General features: G+C 43.3%; 1 protein-coding gene across 1 annotated transcript in view; it reads right to left on the bottom strand.

The window, feature by feature from the left end:
- ADAMTS3 (ADAM metallopeptidase with thrombospondin type 1 motif 3) overlaps window positions 1-23,689 on the bottom strand; it is a 185,625-nt gene that overhangs the window by 28,266 nt on the left and 133,670 nt on the right. Inside the window, 5 exon segments of the mRNA XM_043545446.1 lie at window positions 1,144-1,286; window positions 2,326-2,435; window positions 3,725-3,881; window positions 6,866-6,949; window positions 20,244-20,443. Of these exon segments, the coding sequence (XP_043401381.1) occupies window positions 1,144-1,286; window positions 2,326-2,435; window positions 3,725-3,881; window positions 6,866-6,949; window positions 20,244-20,443 (694 nt within the window).

The following is a 23,689-nucleotide window of genomic DNA, read 5'->3' as shown; positions in this document are numbered from 1 at the left end:
AGAACAGAGCCAATGGACCATGTTTGTGAAGCCCTGAATCAGTTCTCTCTCAGGCAACACTCCCATTTAGATCAGTGAGTCAGGACTGAATGGGAATTGTGTGAGGTCTCAGGCATGCAACAATAAGAGGATAAGGAAAAATGTCAAAATGGCACTAAAAATCACTCTCCATCCTGCTGTGCTTTTATATATATTCATATATGTACAAATTTAAAGGTTTTCCTCTTTCTCCAGCCATTTTGCAATTCCCCTTTCTGCTTTCAGGGCTCCATCCTGCCATCATTTCAAATACACAAACTCCCACTGAGTCAAAGGGAGTATTGTATTCACAAAAATTTCAGAGTTTGCAAAATCGAGGAGCCTGACCCAAAGTCCACTGAAGTCACTGGAAAGACTCCCATTGATTTCAGCGTTTTGGATCGGGCCCTTTATGAGGAATTGTTGCTGTTGACTTAGTGCGTCTTTAAAAAAGTCAAGATGGAAGCGATGTGGCTGCCAGAAAGGAGATTTGGAAAGTGACTTTTTTTTTGGTAAGAGATTGTACCTCAAAATGCAACTGTTGTTTTGGTTGTTGATGTTCTGTTAAAGTGCAGGCATATTCATTTGCAGTGGCACCTTTTAAGATTGAATTCCTATTTAAATTTACAAATCACGAGCATGAATCCATCTCAAATCCATGCACTTATACACAGTGGAGGCCTGTTACTCTTCTCCCAGACAGAAGGGATCAAAGGGCAGAAAAGGTACTGAATCTCTGGCAAGAGTCAGCAGAGAGGACGCAGCACGCTCCCTCGGACAGCCATGCTGCCATTAGCCAAGTGCTCCCTGCTCCCCCATGACATTCAAGGGGGATCAATACCCCACAGGGGGAAGATGGCATTGCAATAAGCATATCAGCCACACAGAGTGGCTCCATCTTCCAGTAGCCTGACATCTCTCCAAAACCTCAGATGCCCCAGTTCCACCTGGGCCTGCAGAAAGGAGCTTTTGCAGCTCTCAGGGGATCATGTTGCTCCCTGGTGGTCTGTGCTGAGATTTCCCTCTTTCTCTCCTCTGCTGAGTACAATGGAAGGAAGCATGTGATCTGACAGCACAAAGTGCTATTTCATGAATAACTACACTTAGACACCAACAGGTCCTTACTGTATGTATCTTTTGAGCTCTTGGCCACTGCACCGGGACCAGTGGTAACGATGAAAGGCAGCCTGCACCAAGGGAGCCATGACGCTCCCCATAGCGGTCTCATCCCCACACCTGTTCCCTTGCCCGTCATGCTCCATTCCAGCCTGAAACAAAGAGCAGCTGTCAGACGCAACAAAATCTGTGTTGTTCACACCAAAAAAGGCAGGGGAGGGGGGTTAAACAATTCACACTCCGCATAGTTTTGTTAAAAAGGGATTTTGTTTTTACGTCCTACAAATACCATTAAATGGGACTCTCTGCTAATGACAAAATACCCATGGATGGACATTAAAGAGTTCCTGAAAGACTGTTTCTTTAATGCATCTCTTCATTGATTTTATTTTTAATTAACTGAACAGAAACCAAAGGGCTTATCTACACCTGAAAGTTAATTCAGATTAAGGAGGAGTGTGAATTTAAAGCAAAATAAATATTCCTCAGTAACCCATGTGTGGACACACTTATTCTGGATTAAGAGTATGTTATTCTAGTTTAGTTAAGACACAATGGAATAGCTATTCCTGAATAACTCCATGCGTAGACAAACCCTAAGTTTAGGATGATCCATGCTTATATTCTTGATATTAAAACAAATAGGCAAATAGAGATAAATCTCCATTTATCACAAATAGAGGACCACTTGTTCACAAAATCATGTGTCCACTTTTGCACACTCATTTACCACTTGAGTGAGGAACCTGGACTACTAATTTTAAAAATCAGACTCTCAGTGACATTAATTCATCCAGCTGGCTAACGGAGATATTTTATTGAACAAACCATTCCAGACTTAATTCCCCGAAACTTGCCACATCCGATAAATATACAATAGCATTTAATGAAGCAACAGGTAGAAGTCCGTGTCACTTGACAAACCAGTCGCTGTTGAATGCAATGCATCAAAACAGTAATCCAATGCCTTCCATTTTTAACTTAGATATAAAAATCCACCACATGGAATTTTACAAGATAAGATTTGTCCCGCATTTACCTCTTCATTGATTAAAGCTCCTGTGAATGCCAAAGGAATAAGAAATATAAGGAGGTTTGCCATGCGCATAGCCCCCATGAGAATAAAACTGTTTTGTGCAAGCAGGAGAAGAAGCCCCGTGCTTTATGTTGCTCAGGTTGTAATAGTAAGACTTACACATGACCAGTTTCATGGGCAACTACAAAAGCTGAAGAAAACCCATCCTCATGGTTGAGAGTGCAGCTTCTTACAGGGTGACACATGCCAGTGACGGGAGCGTATCCTGTTGAGAGCAATACAGTTTGGGTTTGTTTCCTTTCATTTTTTTTATTAGATAACCCATAAGATTTACTGTTTTTGCCTATAAAGTCCCATTGTGAAGGAGTAGTTAGCTATATGCTTCCCTGCAGCAAGATCAAGCTAGGTCAGCTGCAAACGTCCATCTCTATCTGAGTGGGAGAGGAGGTTGATGAACTTCTTTTGGAATGTGATCGTCTTGGATTCCTTTGCAGTTACTGTCTTGATGTCCAATTTCTCCACCCACTTTAAAGCAGTTTTTCTCAGTAAAATGACTACCACACAGATTAAAGTGCTGTGACAAAGCTAAAATCCACGCCTGGTTTATTAGCAATCTACATTGTTCTCTAGACATTTACATGTTTACCACCAAAATTCATGAAATGATGTTCCAGTCTAACTTGGAGGCAAAGTTTTCAGCAATAGCCTTTTTTGTCATGCTGATATTAATATTTTCAGTTTTAGTCTAGGGCCCTTTTCGTGTTGTCTGTCTTTTTGTCAGCAACATCTGAAGTCTTCCTCAAGGGAGAAAATCTCCACCTTCATCTGTTAGGATAGATGTACAAATTTAGGCCAAATTTTTCAAAAGCACCTATTAGTTTTGTGTCTTCCAGTTTTTGGGAGGCTGACTTGAGACACCTTAGTCTTGGTTGGGAGAAGTGGTGAGAACTCAGCTCCAACTAAGGAGAATGGCAGATGCTCGGCTCCTTTGAAAATAAAGCCCATAGTGTCTCAAGTTGGGCATTCAAAACATGGTGCTTTTTTCATGAACAGCTATGGGTACTGGAAGTGTATTTCACCTCATGTGGGTTTGTGCTAGCCGATAATGTGAATTTTACAAAGGAATGTAGAATTGATACCACGGTGGTCAATTACATAAACCCCATGAAGTTGTTGCTGCTCCATGACTGGTTAACATATGTAACTAACACCTTGTCTACAAGAGAAAGTTGCACTGTTAACTTGAGCAGTGATTTTAAACAGATTTAGTTGAACTGATGCAAACCCCTCCATGGAAAATCTTCTCTCTCTTTAAGTGGGGTTTGTTACCATTTAGCTTAAGTTGGTGTTGATGTTAAACTGGAATATGAGTGTCTTACAGGGGTTTGCACTGTTTTAACTAAATTAGTTCAAACACTTGCTTAAGTGCTTTGCTGAATCCTAACTTACGCTCCCTAATTTTTTAAGATCAATGAACACAACTTTCACATTTCCCCCCTTTCTTTCATGCATTATTAAAAAACAAATAATTCTGCTACAGACTGGTTGCTTTACCTTGCATACCAGCAGGCCCAAAATCTTGCCTGGTTAAAAAAATGGCATGATCATGATGCTCAGAATGATTGGGATCCGACTTCTGCTGCTGGTAGGCCCAGCGGCAAACATTCTCCAGGCTTCTTGAGGGGTTTCCCCTTTCAATCAAGCTGACAGACTAGAAGAGAGAAATAAATGCGAATCAAGAAGCTTAGCGGTGTGTTCCCTGAACTTGGCGTCAGGACATTTAAAACAATTATTTTCTCGTAAGGTTTGCCTACAAGGTGAGTTAGTGAATGGCAAGCCAGGGTGCAAATCTACAGCACACTAGCTTGCTATGCACTAATTCACCATTTGGACCATGCTACAGTGCACTAGAAGTTCTGTAGTGTCTCAAAGCGCACCCTGGAGCTTTTAGTGCGCTATAGCAGGGTCCAGACACCAAGTTAGTACGCGGCAAGCTAGTGCGCTGTAGATTCACAGCCTGGCTCGTCACACTCACCCTTTGGACAAGCCCCCAGGGAGCTCCTCTCTGAGCAATCACTCTTTTCACTCCTCCCCAGCTCATGCCAGCCTTTTGCCCCATCGAGTTGCTCCACAACTCATGTACAATATTCCCCGTGGGCTCGATTCACCACTGTCTGCATGCTTGTGCCGTCATTTGCCCCTGAGCAAAGTGGGTGCAAAAAAGCCACCACAATCAGAACAACGGCCTTTTACAAGGACTCTGCACAAGTTTTAATGACTACACAAAAGCCAAGGTCATGGGGAATCAGAGCAGTCAGAGAGAATCATTAACAAGGTGTTTCCTCCCAGCTGCCAGCACCCCTGGTTTGGTTGCAGGCCATCAGGCCAGTTTGTTGGCTTGCACGTAAGGGACTTTTCAGAAAACACCACAAGTGTTTATATTCTTTATAAAAATAACGGTCTTTTTGTATAAAATGTAACGTGGAGGACAAACACACAAACGATACAGCTACTACAGCAGGACAATTTTAATCCCACAGCTGGGAGCTGCTTACATTTTAAGCCGCTAGAAGAGAATGTGCCATTTGCTTAAGATAAACTAGAGTGCAGGGACACACACAGTCTACGGTAATCTGCAAAGAAAGTCTGAAATGATAAAAAACATACGGGACAGATCTTCAGCTGGGGCAAATCAATGTAGCTCCAGTGGACCTACGCTGATGTACACCAGATGAAGATCTGGTCCCTCTGAGTCCTGTCTGGCTCCTGCTACACTGTATACACAAGCTCTGTGTGTTCAGAGTAATATTTAAGCATCAAGGAAACACAGAAATGGTCTTTTCACCTACCTAAGTTTAATGCCCCATTGAAATGGAAGGATGTGAGCTTTACCAAACATGGAACAGACCTGGATGCTTCCTTCTGAATAATGTAATAAGCATTTGTTGCAAAGCCCTCTAAGTGCTTTTTAAGAGGAAAATCAATGTAAAATATATTAAGATTACCCAGGGCAGACCATGGGGGAGCTCAGCATGATCTGGGGGGAAGGGAAGGAGGCACAAACTGTTCTTGTAAAAAGGAAATAACTTCCTAATTATCGACATGGCAAGGATATGCTGGCATGCTGCAAATGGCAAAGAAGACATCCTTTGCTTTGACAGCAATTGGCTTGATTCACTAAGGTCTTCTGCTGGCAGAAACTCAGTGTAATGGCGTGGCACCTACATCTCACAAGTGCCACTTCTGGTCATGTGTCTGCAGTCTTTAAACAGTCCCAGCTCTGGTGTTGGGCTGTACCCCGAGGGCTTCCTCCCTGGAGGCAATGCTTTTCCCCTCTTGGTATGTTCTGGCCACAGTTCTGCAGCTGGGCCTCTTAACAGTTCAGTTCCCCTTCTGGGAGTTTATTGCTCTCCGATTATAGGCCACTTCCCCAGTGGCCTATGGGGGGCGGGAGACCCAGGCCTCCACACTACTCCGGGTCCCAGCCAAGGGACCCTCAGAATAGCAGCCATGCGCCACCGTGCCCTGTTAATTAAACTGCTTTCAGTTCCCTGGACCACTTCCCCATAGGCCCAGCCTTCACTGATGCTTCACCCTTGGCTCAGGGCTCTTCTGTGTTCAGGCCCAGCAGTCAGCCAGGAGCTCTTTCTCGCTCCCCCAGTCCCTGCCAGCACTGAGCTGTCCATGGTGCTGCAGTTCCCTCTGGCCAGCCAGGAACACCAGCTGCACCCCTCTGGCTCCAGCAAGGGACTGTCTCTGGCTCTGCAGCTCCTTTTTATATGGCCCACCTGGGTCCTGATTGGTTGCTCCCTACAGCTTCTCTGCTTGGCTACCCCTTTGCAGCCTCCTCCTGATTGGCCTCCCCTTGTCTCGCTAGGCTGCTCAGAGGACTTCCCTCCACTGCTCCTTTTCTGGGATGGGTGTGGCAGGTCCCTGAGGCCTCCAGCAGGGGACCTCTGGTCGTAGTCCACCCCATCACACTCAGGCAGTGAACTCTGATGAAACAAAGTCCGCCCAGAGGCGGTTTGCAATCATACAAGACATCAGCAACCCATTCTGTCAAGGGGGCTCTTCTGCCCATCCCTAAAGTAGGTGCACTGGCAAGGGAAGGACATAGACAGAACATATATTAGGAGAATCTCTCATGCAGCTGGGCTCTTATGAAGACTGTTCTCTCCTGGGGGGCATATCTCCTCAGTCACAGCTGCCACCCAAGTATTAAGGAGGATGCAGACTAAAACCCCCAGCATCATGTAGGCCAAATCAAGCCCAGCATACGTAGCGTGAAGCAGAATTTAAACAAAGCGGACTGGTATCACAGGAGAAGGATATTCTGCATAAGGAGCATTTCATTGGCTTACATCCTCCCAGCTTGAGAGAGACCGAAAGTTACCCTCATCTTCCAGCTGTTGGCGTTTGGTGAGAAATGAGTCAGCAAGGGGCACAAGAACAGGTGTGTCAGCATCACAACAGGCGCTCTTGTACGCAGCCTCGGAGAAGAGACGAGAATTCACCAGTTTTGGGCTGAGGCAAACAGGTGACATAGCTCTCAGAAACTGCCCTGCCACTACCTACGATGCAGGACCCCCATCTCCACTGCTGCCAGTCCAGCAGAACCCACCAGCACCAAATCAACTGACACTGAAACAGAATTGTGAAGATTAAGATGCAGAACTCATTGAAATGCCTTTTTACCTTCGCATACCCCAGCATTATCATTCGCACCAGCACCACATTTATGTGGACACCAAGGGATTCATCGTGGTAAATTTCATTCACCTAAGAATGAGGGGAAAAGAAAAAGATAGATAAAACAAGTCATATAGAGAGGATATTAAAGTGCATGGACAATTATAGAACTCTCACACTTACAGAGTTATATTTGCTCATAAGGAAGTAGAATTAAAGTCTTAAAATGTTTCCATGCACGTTACAATTCCAGTTGTAACAAACCTTCTCATAGAAGAACTTGATCAAAACCAACTGATGTCAATGGGATGACTACAGTTGACTTTAATGGACTCTGGATCAGGCCCATAGTGAAATTGTTCTTTGAAAAAAAAATGACTTTTCTAAGTTCTGAACCTGCGAACACTTAAGCACATGCTTAACTTTACTCACGTGAGTAGTCCCATTGAAGTAAATGAGATTATTCACATGAGAAAATTTAGGCATGTGCAGGATTGGGGCCTATCAGAGGGTATCACTGAGGATATTTTTTATTTTCTTTATTTTGATTTAAAACTCACAGCGGGATTTTAAAACAAGTAAAGTTTGCAATGATATAAAACAATTACAGTCCACGGCCATAAAAATGGTTCATGTCACTCATCACCCACCAGTGAAAAAAACCCATCAGCTGTACCTTATATCCCACAACCACTTGGTCCTCAAGCATTTTAGAGAATAGACTGTGTATAATTCATATGGCACAAAAACACCCCTGGGTATATTTATTATTATTTCCTGGGGCTTTCCATCATCGTCAGAGTGGCTCTTTTCCTGCCCCATGATTTCTTTCCCCTTCCAGTCCATAGGGATACCTCAAGATTGCCATCTGGTCATTTGAACTGAGGATGAGTTCCAGCATCTGTCCCCAATTGCTTTGTCTAGCGAATGTCTAACATCAGTTAGGTCAAATGCTTCGGATTACTACATGAGTTGGGAAAAAGCTTGGGTATTTTTTATTTTAAAAAATGCACTTTATTAGAATTCTACACCCAGTGGGCCAAACCCTGCAAACCTCACTCAAGCAAATTTTGTCAATGTCTGTGAGAGGTTTTTCCTCAGTAAATACTTCAGGATTCAGCTTACTATCTGCTTCTGTCTGGAGAAAAACATGAAAAACTAGGCAGCAACCCTACACACACTTATGCATGTGCTTAATTTGAAGGGTCTGAGTAATCCTGCTGACTGCAAACTAAGCTTAAACTCAATGGGAAAAGGACTTCCAAATCCCTTAAGTGGCTTTGAAATTCTCAGCTGGAAGTTTTAAAGTGAACAGCATTGCCAGAAGAGAGAGGCATAAGCACTGCACCACAGCTGGTCTATCACTGATACCCTCAAATATACTCCATTTCTCTAAATCAACATGTTCCAGCTAAAAATCCTTTAATCGTATGAAAACATACATCTAAGCATTTTAGTTGGGGTTGGTTCTGCTTTGAGCAGGGGGTTGGACTAGATGACCTCCTGAGGTCTCTTCTAACCCTAATCTTCTATGATTCTATGATTTTGGAAGATGAGTTATTATATAAAAACAACTTCTGTCAATCTATGCCAACACCATAGGCACCAACTCTGTGGATGCTCCAGGGCTGGAGCAGCCACGGAAAAAAACAGTGGTGCTCAGCACGCACCAGTCACCTGCCGATCAGCTGTTCGGCAGCAGGCACTCGGGGGAGGAGCCGGAGCAGAGGCAGGAAGAGGCGGAGTGAGGGTGAGGCCTTGGGGGAAGGGGCGGACCTGGGGCAGAGCGGGGATGGAGCACCCACCTGGAAAAATGAAAGTCAGCGCCTGTGGCAAACACCCACCCAAAAGTGAATCTCATGATACCACAAGACTCCAGTTCCAAACGGCAGTAGAAATTACACAGGGAAGAAGTAGTTGCATTGCTCTTAAGCCCCCTTTGCAAAGCAATTTATGAATCTGCACAAAATGACAAATTTTACTCTTGGAGGACTCTAGTGGAAGCTGCACTCAAGGGTGGGATTTTGCCCTAATAATTTCTTTAGAAGAAACTAACACTCCTGTCCATGGTTAAAGGTAAAAGAAGACAAAAAATTGGGGACATGTCATGAAAGGGATCGAGAATTATATAGGTGGGTCAAAATTTCCTTTTTCCTGAACCAATGGTATGTCTGGGAGTGTAGGGGGAGGAGGTCAAAGAAAGTCTTCTCCCACAGGTATAAATTATGGGTTAGAACATCTGCAGATCATAAATAAAGTTACTCATCCTCCTCAAATGAAATAAATAATATGTTATGGACTAATTGATGCAAAATAAATAGCAGTGCTCAGAAGGAGATTGATATATTTGTACATAATTAAAGAGGTTTTTTTTAGTCAGGCTAAAAAGAGACATTCCTTGCACAGGGGGAAAAGAGTGCCATTCAGCGTTGTCCAGTCTGTGGGACCTGGCTCAAATATACAGTATGTGGTTCTAAAAAGCAAGACCTTTTAGGACCAGCAGAGAATGAGTTGTTGGCAATGCACACAACTCACACCACCTGCCTTATGAAGCAGTTATTGAGGAGGATTTATTTCTCATATTCTCTCTCCTGACGTGGTACAATATTATAACTCCCCACAATGGATTTTTGTAGTGGAACAAAGAAAGTGTCCTAGTTTCACAATCACTGATAAATGCACCAGCTGATGAACACTCAAGGAATCAACAAACAAAAAGTGATTCATGCCCTTATGCCAGTAGGTAGCAGGCCTCCCTTCGCTGACTCTAGTACTGGTGCCAAGTTCTGGATTGATCTAGAGATGCAAGACCTGTATTTATCTGCAACATAGATTTAGCACGGCCTGTGGTAGGTCAAGGTCTCCTCCCTGTGTCCCTCTAATGTACATTAAACTAACCTGAAGACACACCTGGAAGGCTGAGAGATTAGTTTGAGTGTCTGACCTTTCTGCTGAGTCTGTCAACAAGAGAAATAACTAGTGCCAAGCACAGCAGTGGTTTTGGTCATGTAAAACCAGTTCTCTAGGAAGTGCAGTTTTCTCACAGGCCACCAAACACCCATGAGAAACTAATCTCTTTCTAACATTACTGTTGGGGGTGAGAGATAACCTAGTCACCTCGAGATGAAAGCCTGCTTTGTCCTGTCACTAATTCTTGGATGCATCATCCATTTCCCTAGAGCATGGGAAATGTTAAAGCCTTTAAAATGTACGCAGTGCTGTTGTAGCCATGTTGACCCAGGATATTAGAGAGACAAGGTGGGTGAAGTTATACCTTTCATTGGCCCAACTTCTGTTGGTGAGAGAGACAAGCCTTCCAGCTTATCACAGAGCTCTTCCTCAGGTCTGAGAAATGTACTCATTTTAAAATGGGGCACTTTAACCTGTGGAGGATCCTTCCGACATGTTCCTAAAGAAATGTCATGCATAGGTCACTTCACACTGATTTTCCTGGTTTCCTCACACAGTTATTTTCCCTGAAAGTTCAGATTTTGCAAAAAGCTGGTACTTTATTTTGTACAAAACATCGTTCCTACACTGTCCAGTACTCTGGACTATACGCTGAATTTAGATTAATCCCCTTTGTTCATTACTCTGTTAGGGCCAAATTCTCTACCCTTGCTCCTGTGGAGCGGTATCTTAGTCCACGAGCTGTCTCATTGAAATCACTGGGTAAAGTATTACTCCACATAAGCCAGAATGGCAGAATCTGGCCCTTAGAAGCTTCACAATAAAGAGCCAGGTTGAACCTTTAAAACGTGTGCTCAGCAAGGGGCAGCAGTAGCTCTCTCCCCAGGAGCAGAGCAGGGAGGGAGCTGTGATTTGCCACATGAGTTGCAGATTACTTCACTCTCCGCTTTTGTTCAAGTATTTTTAAAAAACAGGTTAGACGGATTGTAGTAGCAATATAAAGGGTCCTCCCGAAGCACTACTTGCTGGATGTCCCATGCCTGGATGTCCCATGCCTCTCCAAAGAGGAAGAACAGGAACACCTCATGTATGACTTAGAAACCAGTGGGAGATTCCAAAAAGGCCACTGGACTAGCGGTGGGCCCCAGTGATCCCCTGGCCACCGACTTGAATGTACTCCCACCGAAGGTTCCTTAGCAGGGGAGTAGTGCCTCAGTGGAGAGTAGTGAGAGTGGCTGGGAAACACAGGCCCCAGCCTGACTCAGAGTCGGATAACTCTCTGTCCACTGACCCAGGAAGGGCTGCTCCTGACAGTGCTCGAGACCGGTGTCGAGTTGCAGAAGGAGGCAGTGCGGCCAACATTGCAGGCTTTCCCCTCAGCCATACTGACGGACGTGCAGTTTGAGGCCGTGGAGGCTGACATGGTACCAAGCGCTGCACTGATGTTGCTGGTGCCCCCCTGTCTGCTGGTACCGAGAGCGTCATCCGCCGCACCGCGGTGACACTGGCACTGCAAGGCTCAGCAGATCTCTTGCTGCCACAGGCACCTCCAGCGTGGTCGCTAACGAGATGGTCTCAGGACCATTTGGTGCCACAGATGTAGAAGATGCTCCCTCGGGCTCTGGACTCCCTGGCGCCTGCCTTGGTGCCGGGGTCAATGGTGCCAACTTCTGCAGTGCCACACAAGAGGAGTGCTTAAGTCTCAGTTGCAGTCTACTCTTATCCCCAGGCCTAAATGACCCTGGGTGGTCTGCTGAGCGGTCTTATGCCTCTTCTTAGGCACTGGGGAGGGGGAGCGGGGTCAGAACTCAGAAGCAGCTTGGAGATGACATGCAGTGGTGACATTAACACAGTGGACACAGAAGGTAAGCAAGAGGAGACTGAATACAAGATCCTGTCTTTGATCCGTGCCATCAATTCCTGTTCAAAGCTTTGTACAGTAAATTGGGATAATTGTTAATCTGTTGATTAGATTTTAACATCCAAAAATATTTAATAGATTTCAATTGGTATTCTATTGTTATAAGTGTGATTAATCGTGATTAATTTTTTTTGAGTTAAGTGCAATTAATTGACAGCCGTAGTATATATTTATCTGTAATCCACTTTGAGATGCCCATTTCCCTCTGTACGAGCTGAATTTTGCTAAATTAAAGCTGACTTTTTTCATGGTTATCATGGTACAAACACTCTGAAAGCTTGGAAATATACAAATAGCCCAGTGGTCCCCAAACCTTTCAGGGTCGCACCTCGCCTTACCCTTGCCCATTCCTCCCATGGAGTTGGGGCTGTGGCTCCTGGGGGAGGGGAATGTGGATGGGGTAAGGGGGACGAGGCTGGGGAGAGGGCTGGATCAGAGCTGGGAGCAGAGCAGAGCTGGGGGGCGCTCCCTCCCCGCTCCCCAGTGGTGGCCCCCGAACATTCCTCTCTGCCCCCTGGCAGGAGGCGCCTCACAGTTTGGGAACCTCGGGACTAGCCAGGCTTCATGAGAATATTACAGAGAACTTCTGGTGCTGCTTGACATGAAGGCATCTTAGTTTGAGCTGTGCCAAGCAAGCACATTCAATTAAAAAATGGCAGATTAACACCCCAAATGCTAGTATACTTACTCTGTACTCTAAGAATAGTTTATGGTCATAATGTCAGGAATGCAACTTATGACTTAAACATGCTGCCTTCTGAGGATTTTCCCTACCATGCTGCTAAGGCGCTCACATTATTAGAAAAGGCTTCTCAGTGAGAGAAAAGGTTGAAGTGCTCGATTGTCATGTGAACTCTAAACTAGCTGTTGAGGAGGGAAGCAAAGACTATTGACAGAGAAATGCTTTATAATAATTAGGGAAATTCAAGTACCAGTGATACAGAGCCTGATCTCCATGGCCTTGCCTTTATGTAGTCATTTACAGTCGTGTAAAGAGAGTGTAAAATACTCAGTGTTTTACGTGCACTTTGTACAGGTGAACGACAGGTGCAAGGCAGCAGAAAAAATCAGCACCACCGTAGTTTGTTCTCAGCTACTACCATGAATAATGCAGACCACTCCCTAATATAATCCATACAGAGGCCCCGATTCTCTGGTGTTGGAAGCGTGAAGCGTTCAGCCACCTGAGTGTCTCTTGAATGCTCAGTGGTAACATGGGTTACAGCAGCATCAGGGCAGCCATAACTTTCGCTGCAATGACCCCCCAGGGACTGACTGCCAGCTGAGAACAGCAGGAGGAGAGTCAGTTCTGGTTCTGGCCCCTTCTTATTCCTGGCAAACCCCCTAAACTGGGGCCTGGAAGGGGGCCTGAGCAGAGACACTTCAAGAGCTCTACACCAGCGAGGGAGTTCCCCTTACACCAGTGTCCATTTCCAGTCCCTTTATACTGCTGGAGCAATAAAGGAGCTAGGGTAGCAGAGAGAACCAAGCCCATAGTACATCTCCATTACTGATCACCTCCTTGCCTTTTGGCTTACAGTTCCCTGTGTGTACCCACAGTTTCCCTGGCACTGAATTCACAAGTCTCATCTCCTTACATCTCACCTCAATAGTTTGGGCCACCTCCAAATTATCAAAGAGGTGGGTGACAGACACCTCCCACTCCCCGACTTTCACATTTGTCCCAGGTGAAGCGAGGCTATACTGATAAGACAAAGAACACGGGCCTATCAGTGGTATCTAACATTGCATTAACCCAACACTCTTCTTTCTGTCTTCACTATACCTGTTAGGGGGCATGTATCTGTCTTTAATCCTCTGATCTCCAGAACGAAGATGTGGCCTAACACCTAGAGCACTAGATTGGGGCTCAGGAGAGCTGGGTTCTATTCCTGGCTCTGCCACTGGCCTGCTGGGTGACCTTGAGCAAATCACTTCCCCTCTCTGTGCCTCAGTTTCTCCATCTGTAAAAAGGAGGGAATGATACTGGCCTTTGTAAAGTGCTCTAAGATTGACTGATACAAAGCACTTAATAAGAGCTAGATATTAACAACTATCAGCCTTTCATTCCTTTCTTTTGGGCACTCAGACTCTCATCACTTTCCCAATAATTAACTTACTCTGAGGTTACATTCTTCCCCTTTCCAAAGGAAATTGAATATACGGAAGAAATTTACAAAAGTAACTATGTTGAAGCATTCCTACTTCTATTCACTTACAACCAATTCCACTCTGGTCCATTCCTGTTTCCTTTGGCAGCTTTTGTCTGACGACTTGGGAAAACCCAGTGTTAATGACTTTCAGTTCTTGAACTGTAAAAGCTATTGGCATTTCCTCCATATCCTCAGATTCCTTTCAGATAAAATACTGACGTTCTCACACAGAAAGGCATGGTTATTAATTAATAGGGTTAACTAAAGGATAGTTGGTGATTCATAAATCGATACCATCATTTAACTTCCTCAGTACAGCTCATGGCATGATGACATTTTTAAGAGGTTTTGACCTAATGTTCCTCTCCCTACCATCCCTACTTGACAACTGTTAATCACCGAATTAATACAAAAGGCCGAAGTTGACCCTCAGGTACACCCACACAATGCCACTGGCTTCCATGAGTATGAGTGGATGAAACTGACCCACAAATATTTAACCCAAGAGTTTCCATAGTTGTGATAGATCATGCATTGTACATGGGTGAAAAACCAATGTGAGATGACCCTGGGACTCTCACTCCCTTTACCATGCTGGTCTAGTATTTGTACTGGATAACAATGTCCATTTTTAGAAAGCTAGCTCTGAACCTGGGAGAGCTGCACAATATAACCAAGTACATTAGCAACAGCAACCCCCATGCATCGCCGGAGGGGATGAAGATACAATTACAATGATCAGGATTAAACTTCTGCATCTACAAGACATTCCACTTGGTTGTAAGTCTGCCCATGTGTCAAGTTCAGAGTACAACACCCCACACTGCTGATCAAGATGTGGAACTGTGAAAAGCAAAAGCAGAGATTTTTTTTCTAAAATATTCCATAATATGTATCCATCTTATGCTTACAAAAAGCCTGGCTGAGAGACAATATTTCAAGGACTTTTAATTACTGAACACAAATGCCTTCCTTTTCAAATTGTTGTACATTTCGGGCTTTAACCAAAGACTATCGAAGGCCATGAAAAAACTCCCATTGAAATTTGACTTCAATGAGGTTTGGATCAGGCCATCACGTGCTGATCCTGCAAACACTTACACATATGTGCTTAACTTTAAGACACAAGTAAACCCCACTGAAATCAATTATGCACATGCATAAGTGTTTCCGGAAATGGGCTTTAGTTTGGTAAAAATGTTAACTAAATTATGAGGAAAAAAAATTGAAGTTTATCTGGGCAATTAAAAATTACAGAAAGCTACACTGGTGTCCTCGTAAGCATTATTTTCAACACTAGAGTCTATTGTAAGTGAAGCTTTTATTGCAATTTCCAGTTTCACCAGCAAGTTGATTAAAAGGTTCTTATAACACTATTGTATCTTGACCTATCAAAATCTTGACTTCAAAGATAAGACTATTTAAAAACTATGTACTGTATATTATAATATAGAAAGAGTCACAATATTTTGTATTATTTACATAAAACTTTAAGGCAATGGTAAACGTTTTAGTTTAGATGTATTCTGTATTAAAAGTATATTACCAGCAGATGGAGCTATCTACATTTTAGAAAACATGAAACTTGAAACTGTTTTGAGATATTAAAATCTGTTTACAAAAAGTTAAATATGTTTGTTTTAGAACTAAAAAGTCAATGTTCTGAAGGCATCTCAAATTAGTATTTATTATGGAAAACAACAGAACAGAGATTATTTTCTAGAGTTCATCTGTGCCAACAAGGCACTGCTTTGATTATTGCTGTAAACAAAAGAATAACAAAAAGATTCTTTAAAACACTTCATATTTAATAATTAACTTCACAATATCATCTAACTAGCCGCTGAAATTAAGATGCAGAGGAGATGCCAAGGTCTAAAAATGCAACATACCAATATTGCTTATTTCAAGAATCCACATCTGGTAACATAACCAGAATAAAACTCCACCACCCATCAGGCAAGTTCACATTAAGGCTATCTAAACCACTTGATTGTAAAAATGAACCCAGGCAAGCATTGTAGGTTCTGCTGACTTAAGGAAACTTTTCAGACTGGTAACCATGTTAGTCTGTATCAGCAAAAACAAGGAGTCCTTGTGGCACCTTAGAGACTAACAAATTTATCTGGGCATAAGCTTTCGTGGGCTAAAACCCACTTCTTCAGATGCATGGAGTGAAATACAGTAGACAGGTATAAATAAACAGCACATGAAAAGATGGGAGTTGCCCCCCACTTGGTAAGGCAACTCCGACCTTTGTTACTCACTGGACAAACGCCGTAGTTTTTCATCTCAGGAGACCCAAATCCTAACGTGGTCATACATTTGGCAAAGTCTTCCTAGCTCTTATGACGCATTTCTCCGCATCACAAAATACCCACGTATGTCAGCATGACTGGGAGTTGCTCCTCCGGAGAAGTCTGGGATTGGTATTTCAGAATGGTTTCAGCTCTGGTACATTGGCAGAGCTATGAGGAAAAGCTTGGATTGTACCTGCCTGCCTGTTGTCTGGCTTTACCCGTTCACTACCACTAGACCTTACTGTCACAAGCAGCAAATGTATACAAAATTCCATATAAAGGAACGAGTGCTGAATGGAATACTACCCTTTAACTCAGGAGCAAGTGGGCAAGAGAACATATCAAGGGCACTTGTCCTCCATGTCGGGATGCTGAACCAAAGAGGGAAAGGTAGAACTGAAAGTGTTTATTGGGCAGGGGTTGGAAATATTGGGCAGTAACTAAGGGAGAAGTGCCTTAGGTTGTGGGACCCCCTTCTGCAAGGATATCAAGCACTGAAAGAACACAGGCCACCATCCTGGTTCTGATTTAGTTACATGGGTTCCTGCGACATGTTGCTATTCTGCAGAACACAAGGTAATCCAAGTTTTCCCAACCACTGTTATGTAGGTACAAACTTAGAAAGCTGATTGTCTTATCTTACAAATAAAAGGGCTGAAGAATTGCAAGTGTACATGACTGTCTCAACACAAAGCAAGTAGATGGCAGAAAATTTCAAATACATCTGATAACAGGAATTTTATTTATTCTTTAAAACCTATGTATTGAAGTGTGGGAAACTGTCCAATGAGGTGTCACAAGGATTAATTAACCTTTTTAAGCTGGTTTTAATTACTTCTATATTATCTGATTTTTTTAAAAGTACATTAAATTCAAGGTTGTCCCTTGTCCTTTTTCCACTGTAACACTACAAGCTGTGGTGAAACCTGGAAGTGAAGAAAGGAATCAGTAGTAAGGGCAAAAATAATAATTCACAGAGATCTAAGGCGGGATTTTCAAAAGCACTCAGCGTTGATCAGTTCCCACTGACTTCATTAGGAACAGAGCTGGACCAATACTGAGCACTTCTGACAATCCCAACTCTAGAGATGAGAAAAATATTTGGGCAGGAGACACAATAAAACTGAGCACAGAAAAACGTCCTTGCTAATACATCTATGGAACAATAACCAAAAGTTATTCAGGAGGAAGGAGATACTCAGAAAGCAGCAAAGCTGATAAGGACCCAGAGTTGATAATTATCACCAAAATGGGGAAACTGGCAAAAAAAAAAAGGGGGGGGGCCATGTGATTTTGGTCAGAGTACACAGAAGGTCACCTCACTGCCCAAGGAGCTGGCAGTGCAAAAAATGTGCAAAATAATATAAATCCAGACAAGTCAAAATCTACTCAAAGGTTGCTCCCTGAAACTTGAAACCCTGCATGTATATCGTTCTGATCTGAGTTACTTTAATACAGTGATACTTATCTTAAGTAACCAGCCACAGAGTAGCAAGTATCTGTTGCCTAATAGAGGAGGCCTTTAATTACAGATCAAACAAAATTGCACTGAAAACCTTAAGCTACTTCAAAGCGCTTATTTAAGATAACTGCATTTGCTGGTTGCTGGAAGAGATCATTAACGAAGGTTTCACTGTTCTGTATTTCATTAACTACAAAACAAACTCTTACTCATTTCAGCATCTAAAATGTACCCGATGCCCGAAAGATCTCTTTCCCCTTGTTAACAGGGTTCTCCTATGTGGTGTGGCAGGAGAGTTCAGCAATGTAAACTGAGCTTCCCCCTTCATGACATTTGTGAGACATACTAGAATATCAATGAAGAATTAATTATAAAGCATCTGGAGCACTGACCAAATCACAAAGTCCTGTCATAAAGCATTAAACAAACTAAAGTTAGTGAAACAGCTAATATGGACCATGTTTCTCCTCCTTCAAAAAGTAACAGTCAGTTAATCTGGCCACTTCCTAGGGTATGTGCAGGATCGTAAAGTCCATAAAGTTAAATCAATTAACAGTGTGCTTGGCAGAATATCTATTAAAGGCTGTCAATCAATACATCCTTCAGCATAGCTCCTAGTCTTGCTTTCCATGTCAGTCTCATGTTTATATGCAGCAATCACCCATTCAAGTGCTGTGCAGTGTCTGGATCCAGTGGGCCTTGGATCAGCCCATTACTGCATGAGTGCACTAGGAGGGAAGAGCTTCCCCTTGCTTTCTCTCCCCGCTCCACAAAACAAGGCAGGACAACACCATCAGCTCTCTGAGGGACAGTGAGGGTGGCCAATTGACTCCTGCACCAGACAGCACACTATGGGCCCAGGAAGGTGTGGTGTGAAGGTTAAATGTGTGACCCCCATCCCCAGCCAGTAAGTCTACAAATTGCTGTCTGCAGCAGACAGTGGCTAGGGTGAACAATGCTGCGTTTCAAAGGAGCAGGAACAAGCACTTCATCATGTAGCTAGGGCTGCCCACACTGAGCTGCCCGGACTCTACTCACTGCCACACACTAATTATGGCTCCTCCCGTGAGGGGGGGGGATTTTGCCGGTCAGAGGTAGCAAAGACAACTGTACCAGTGAGATTAAAATATTTTGCAGGTGTGTCCAGTTCACTTTTAAACCCTTTTATGAGGACCAAACATTCAATATGGGCCTGATTCTCCTCTCACTCTGTTTACATATTCTGTATGTAATCCCATTGGCTTCTGCTGATTTGTACTGATGTAACAGAGAGGAGAATCTGGCTTAAAGGCCTTCAATACAAATTTTGTACCATTTTTTTTGATGAATATATTATTATATGAGAAATAAGAATATTAATAATTGTTACTATTTATTATGAGAGAATATTAATAAATTCAGCGGGAGATTTGGGTGTTCAGTGCCTCTAAAAACCAGGCTATATAACAGTTGCCATCACTAACACAGTGAGTCGATGGAAGAGCCTGGATTAGAACCTAGAGACCCAGGTTCTCGGCATTGACTTTATACCAGCAGATAATTTGGCCCCAGAGCTCTTGGCTCCCAGCCCTGTGCCCAATGCCATGACCCACTTTTTGGTGAACACATCCGTTCCTGAGAGATTTCCAATCTAGTTTCTAAGCAAAGAAGTTTGTATAAACTTCAGATAAACATCTAGCCTTCTAAAGGTTCCTTTAGCTGAACTGAATCATTGGTCATGGGACCCACTACTGAGAAGTCTGTTGATTCCTCTCCTTCGGAGGGAAGACTCCCAACCATTTTATAAGCGAGCTGCGGTCAGGCCTTACTCAGATAAACATTTTTGAACTCTAATCACATCACCAATTCTTTCCTTCATTTGCACTTCCCATTTTTAAGGACGGCCATTGGAAAGGTGGTTAGAGGAATGGATTTCACTGTTTCTTCGATCTCTTCTCATTTCTATTCACATCTGAGTACTAAAGTGATGGCCAAATTCATCTTTAGGGTGAGGCAGGTGCAGCTCCATTACATCAATGAGGTTGTGCTTGTTTATTCCAATAGGGAAGATGTATTTTTCATAGGGTTAGAATGGTTCATGATCATAAACTGCCACCTGCTAAACAGAAACCTCATTTGTTTAGAACGTTTTATTGGGTTTTCCTTTAAAGATGTGTTGCTGGAAAGGACTTGTAGAGACAGGTATAGTCATCATGACCTGTGGTAAATAAGATAAATCATTCCTTACAATATTTATGGTAGAATTAGGCCCAATTGTTTATTTTGTGCATAGCAGAAAGGTGCATGCAGGATCGATTTTCAGCAAGGCCCCAAGCTCAGAAATTCGTGGAGACTTGGCAGGAGAGGCATATGCCTGTAGAAAAGTTTGTGATAAAAAACGGATTAAAAGAAATGTCCACTGAAAAAGGAACCAACAGTTTGCTTGTTTTTTAAAAAGGCAATCAATTCTGATCATACAGCAGATACAAACGACCCTGTATAAGTCTGTGCAGCACCCTGCACAGTAGGCCCCTGGTTCACGACTAGGATTCCTAGGTGCTACAGCAATACAAAGAATAAATAAATGAACACTGATAAATATTTGAAGGCTCATACTACATTTCAGAGGAAACAAGGAGGACCTGTCATAGATACTCACTATATTCATAAGGGTGAGGAGGTAGTTTTGAACATGTTCTTTGCCGTGGAATCGGACGACAGAATCATCCACTCCTAGAAGCACTTCGATGTTGTAGTCATTGTCTCCTGCATGCCTGCGTCGTCTCAGCGTTTCATTTAGCTGCTGCTCTATGTTGCTGTACATGGAATCCAGACCATCCAGTCCGCTGAGAAGAGCCGCTACAGAGAAACAATCAGGTTTTTAAATCTTTGCTTGATAAACACCCTCCTGTAAATGGGGTGTACACAAATGTCATTCCTCTGGTTCGAATACGTCCTGAGGAAGATGTAATTTCCAGCTCAGGTAGACGTACCTGAGCTAGCTTTCATCAAGTTACTGTGATAAAAACAGTGGTGTCACCACTGCGACTTGAACAGCAGGAGGCGCTAGCTGCCCTATGTCTGATCCCATCTGATACCCTAGGTATGTATTCAGGGCGACAGCCTGTCCCACTACCTGTGCTGCCATGGCTACACTGCTGTTTTTAGTGCAGCGGCTTGATCAAAGCTATGGGTATGTCTACACATGCTGGAAAGTACACCTCTACTTCCAGGGTATCCTAGGTCCCAGGGGAGATGGATCATTTGGGCAGCGAGTTGGTGAAGTGGTCAAAGGTACATGATGAATTCATCTGCCACGTGACTCTGCAATTCGTCACATGGATCTCCCCTCCTCCCATCACCACGGTATCTGAGTGTGTGGTGTAAGTGAGAGGAGATTCAGGCCAATTTTTTTTTTTTAAACTCCGTCACCTGGAATCATTTTTTGTGAAACATGAAAGCAACTCACAGCACACATGATGGTGCTGGGGTGGTGTAATGGTTTTGTTGGCACTAGTCTGGGGTGGTTTGAGCAACTCACTTGTGGCTTCCTCACGTGTGAGTAACGTGGTCATGCTGAAAAAAGAATTAATCACTCCATCGTGTATTCCCTTACACCCCCCCTCTCCCCAAGCATCTGAGGCAGAACCTTCCCCCTGCACTGGAGCAGCACTGAATATCCCCTGTCCCGAATTACAGAACTGTAATATTACAGGTCCTATTTGGCCTATTAAAGTGATGGCCAAATTCATCTTTAGGGTAAGGCAGGTGCAGCTCCATTAAATCAATGAGGTTGTGCTTGTTTATTCCAACAGGGAAGATGTATTTTTCATTGCTGTTGGCCCCTGTAATAGACAGGGGAAAGAAGGAAGCATTTTTCTGACAGGCTTCTTGTTTTCTCTTTTTAAACTGCAGCTCTTTGAAACGGCCCTGAAGAAGAGAGCATTGAAAGTGTTTCTGGAAGAGATGGGTTAGTGGGCAGAGGTTCAGGTGAAGCAGACAATAATGCATGAGACAGTCTGCCATAAGGGCAGGTATTATGTGAACGGGCACCTACACGCACAGGGACAGATTTTCAAAGTGCTCAGCATTGAGTAGCACCCACTGCACAGAGCTCTTTGGAAAATCTGATCCAGCAAGCGCCAAAAAAAAAAAAAAAAAAAAAAAAAATGCAAGGAATATGAAGACAGTAAGAGTTCAAGTCCTCTCCAAACACTGGCCACACAATATAGTATAAAATGACTGATGACTGTGACATTTCTGAAGTTAATAAACATTAACACTCCTATTCTTTGTAGAGACTGTATATTTAATGTTTTTAACTCTATTGTTTAAGGCATATGCTTGTATGTTAGTCTTCTCAAAAAGAACAAAAGCTTCTACTTGATTTCTGAAGGAGGCATTGGTCTGAGCCAAGGTTTACAGAATCCTGTTGATTGAGGTTTTACAGAAGACATATTTTATAGTGCATCAGGCTTGCAGGTGCTTCAGCTAATGTCTGAAATCACCACAAAGGTATTTCTGCCCCCTCTTTATAGTAAAAAGAAACAACAATGGATTTTAGAAAGTTAAGGGAAGAACATGTCTTGGCTGACAACATAAAATATCAAGTTTTAGCCATATGGCTCCATCAAAATCAACCCCAGCAAATCCCTAAGTAAGAAACAAACCTAAAGCAACTTATCTGATCTCTCACAATGCAAGTCATGGGCCAAATCTTGCAGTTCTCACTCAGGATTAGATTGTTCCTGGCTCTGTGGCTCTGGCACAGTGTCTCTCCTGCCCCCATCCCTGCACATATGCACGCCAGACAATCAGAGTCCCTATGCTCCAGAGATGGCAGGGAAGGACTACTTCTTCTGAGAGTCTCCAGGGGTGCAACCACCCTAGAGCGGGTGGAGAGAAGGGAAGGGTCATGTCCCCTCAACTCCGGCCTGAATGTACAAGGGGAAGCAGAAGAGAGCAGGCTTCACTATCCCAAAAGATGGTACAGCTTTATGACCTATCTGTGTGCAAGGGACCAGAGAAGAGACTGTGCTTCCCTCCCCCATTAGGCAAACAAGCTGGCCTTTCACATACTATTCAGGCCAGGCTTCCAATGAAGTCAATGGGAGTTTTGCCTGAGTAAGGACTATAGGATTCAGCAAAACGAAAAGGAGTACTTGTGGCACCTTAGAGACTAACAAATTTATTAGTCTTATTTTATTAACAAAATAAATTTGTTAGTCTCTAAGGTGCCACAAGTCCTCCTTTTCTTTTTGCGGATACGGACTAACACGGCTGCTACTCTGAAACCTGTCATATAGGATTCAGGCCATTATTGCTAAATGTGCTGGACACGTATACTGCTGTTCATCTTGAGCAGATTCAAATACTGGCTCATTAGTCGAGAATTCTCTCCCTCCTAAGCATCACAGTGGTTCAAATAACACATAAATAACTCTCCCCACACCAAACAGCAAGGTTTCCCCTGAGCTGTTTTCAGAAGCTGTAAACCATCACTGTGGGTGAGAGACCAGACCTGCAAACAGCTTTACAATTCAACCTCAAGTCCTTTCATTCTCAAGAATGCAAACACTGTGATAGCACACAAGTGGGAAATTCATACACAAGCTCCAGTTCTAGAAATTGCTTCTGCTGGCAAAGCTGCCAGTGAAACGTCCAATGGAAATATACTCATAATGCCATCATATCATTATACCGGCTGCATGAATGGAATAGTCTGAATAATCATTTCAGAAAGAAAGAACTTTCTGCTCTGTACAGCACCTTTGGTTTGGCTGCCACTTCCCTCCTTAAATAGGTGGTTCTGTGGTTAGGAGGAGGAGAATTCCTTTTTTGTGTGTATGTGAGCAAAAGGGCTGCTTTCCCCCCTCCTACTTTTCTGTACAGTGGATATACAGTATGTGCCATTATTCTCCCCATGGAGAATTTTCTTAGTTATGCAACCCCCTACAAAGCAAGAACAAACATCTCCCAGTCTAGAGAGACATCATCTTTGACAAGAATTGCAAAAGTGACTAGTGATTTTGGGTTCCCAACTTGAGACACTTAAAGGGCCTGATTCTCACAAAATGCTGAGCCTCCCACCCTTTGAAACAAAAC

This window comes from Chelonia mydas, chromosome 4, assembly GCF_015237465.2.
Source record: "Chelonia mydas isolate rCheMyd1 chromosome 4, rCheMyd1.pri.v2, whole genome shotgun sequence".
NCBI lineage: Eukaryota > Metazoa > Chordata > Testudines > Cheloniidae > Chelonia > Chelonia mydas.
Note: the sequence above shows the minus strand (reverse complement) of the source record. Positions and strands in the feature narration are given on the sequence as shown.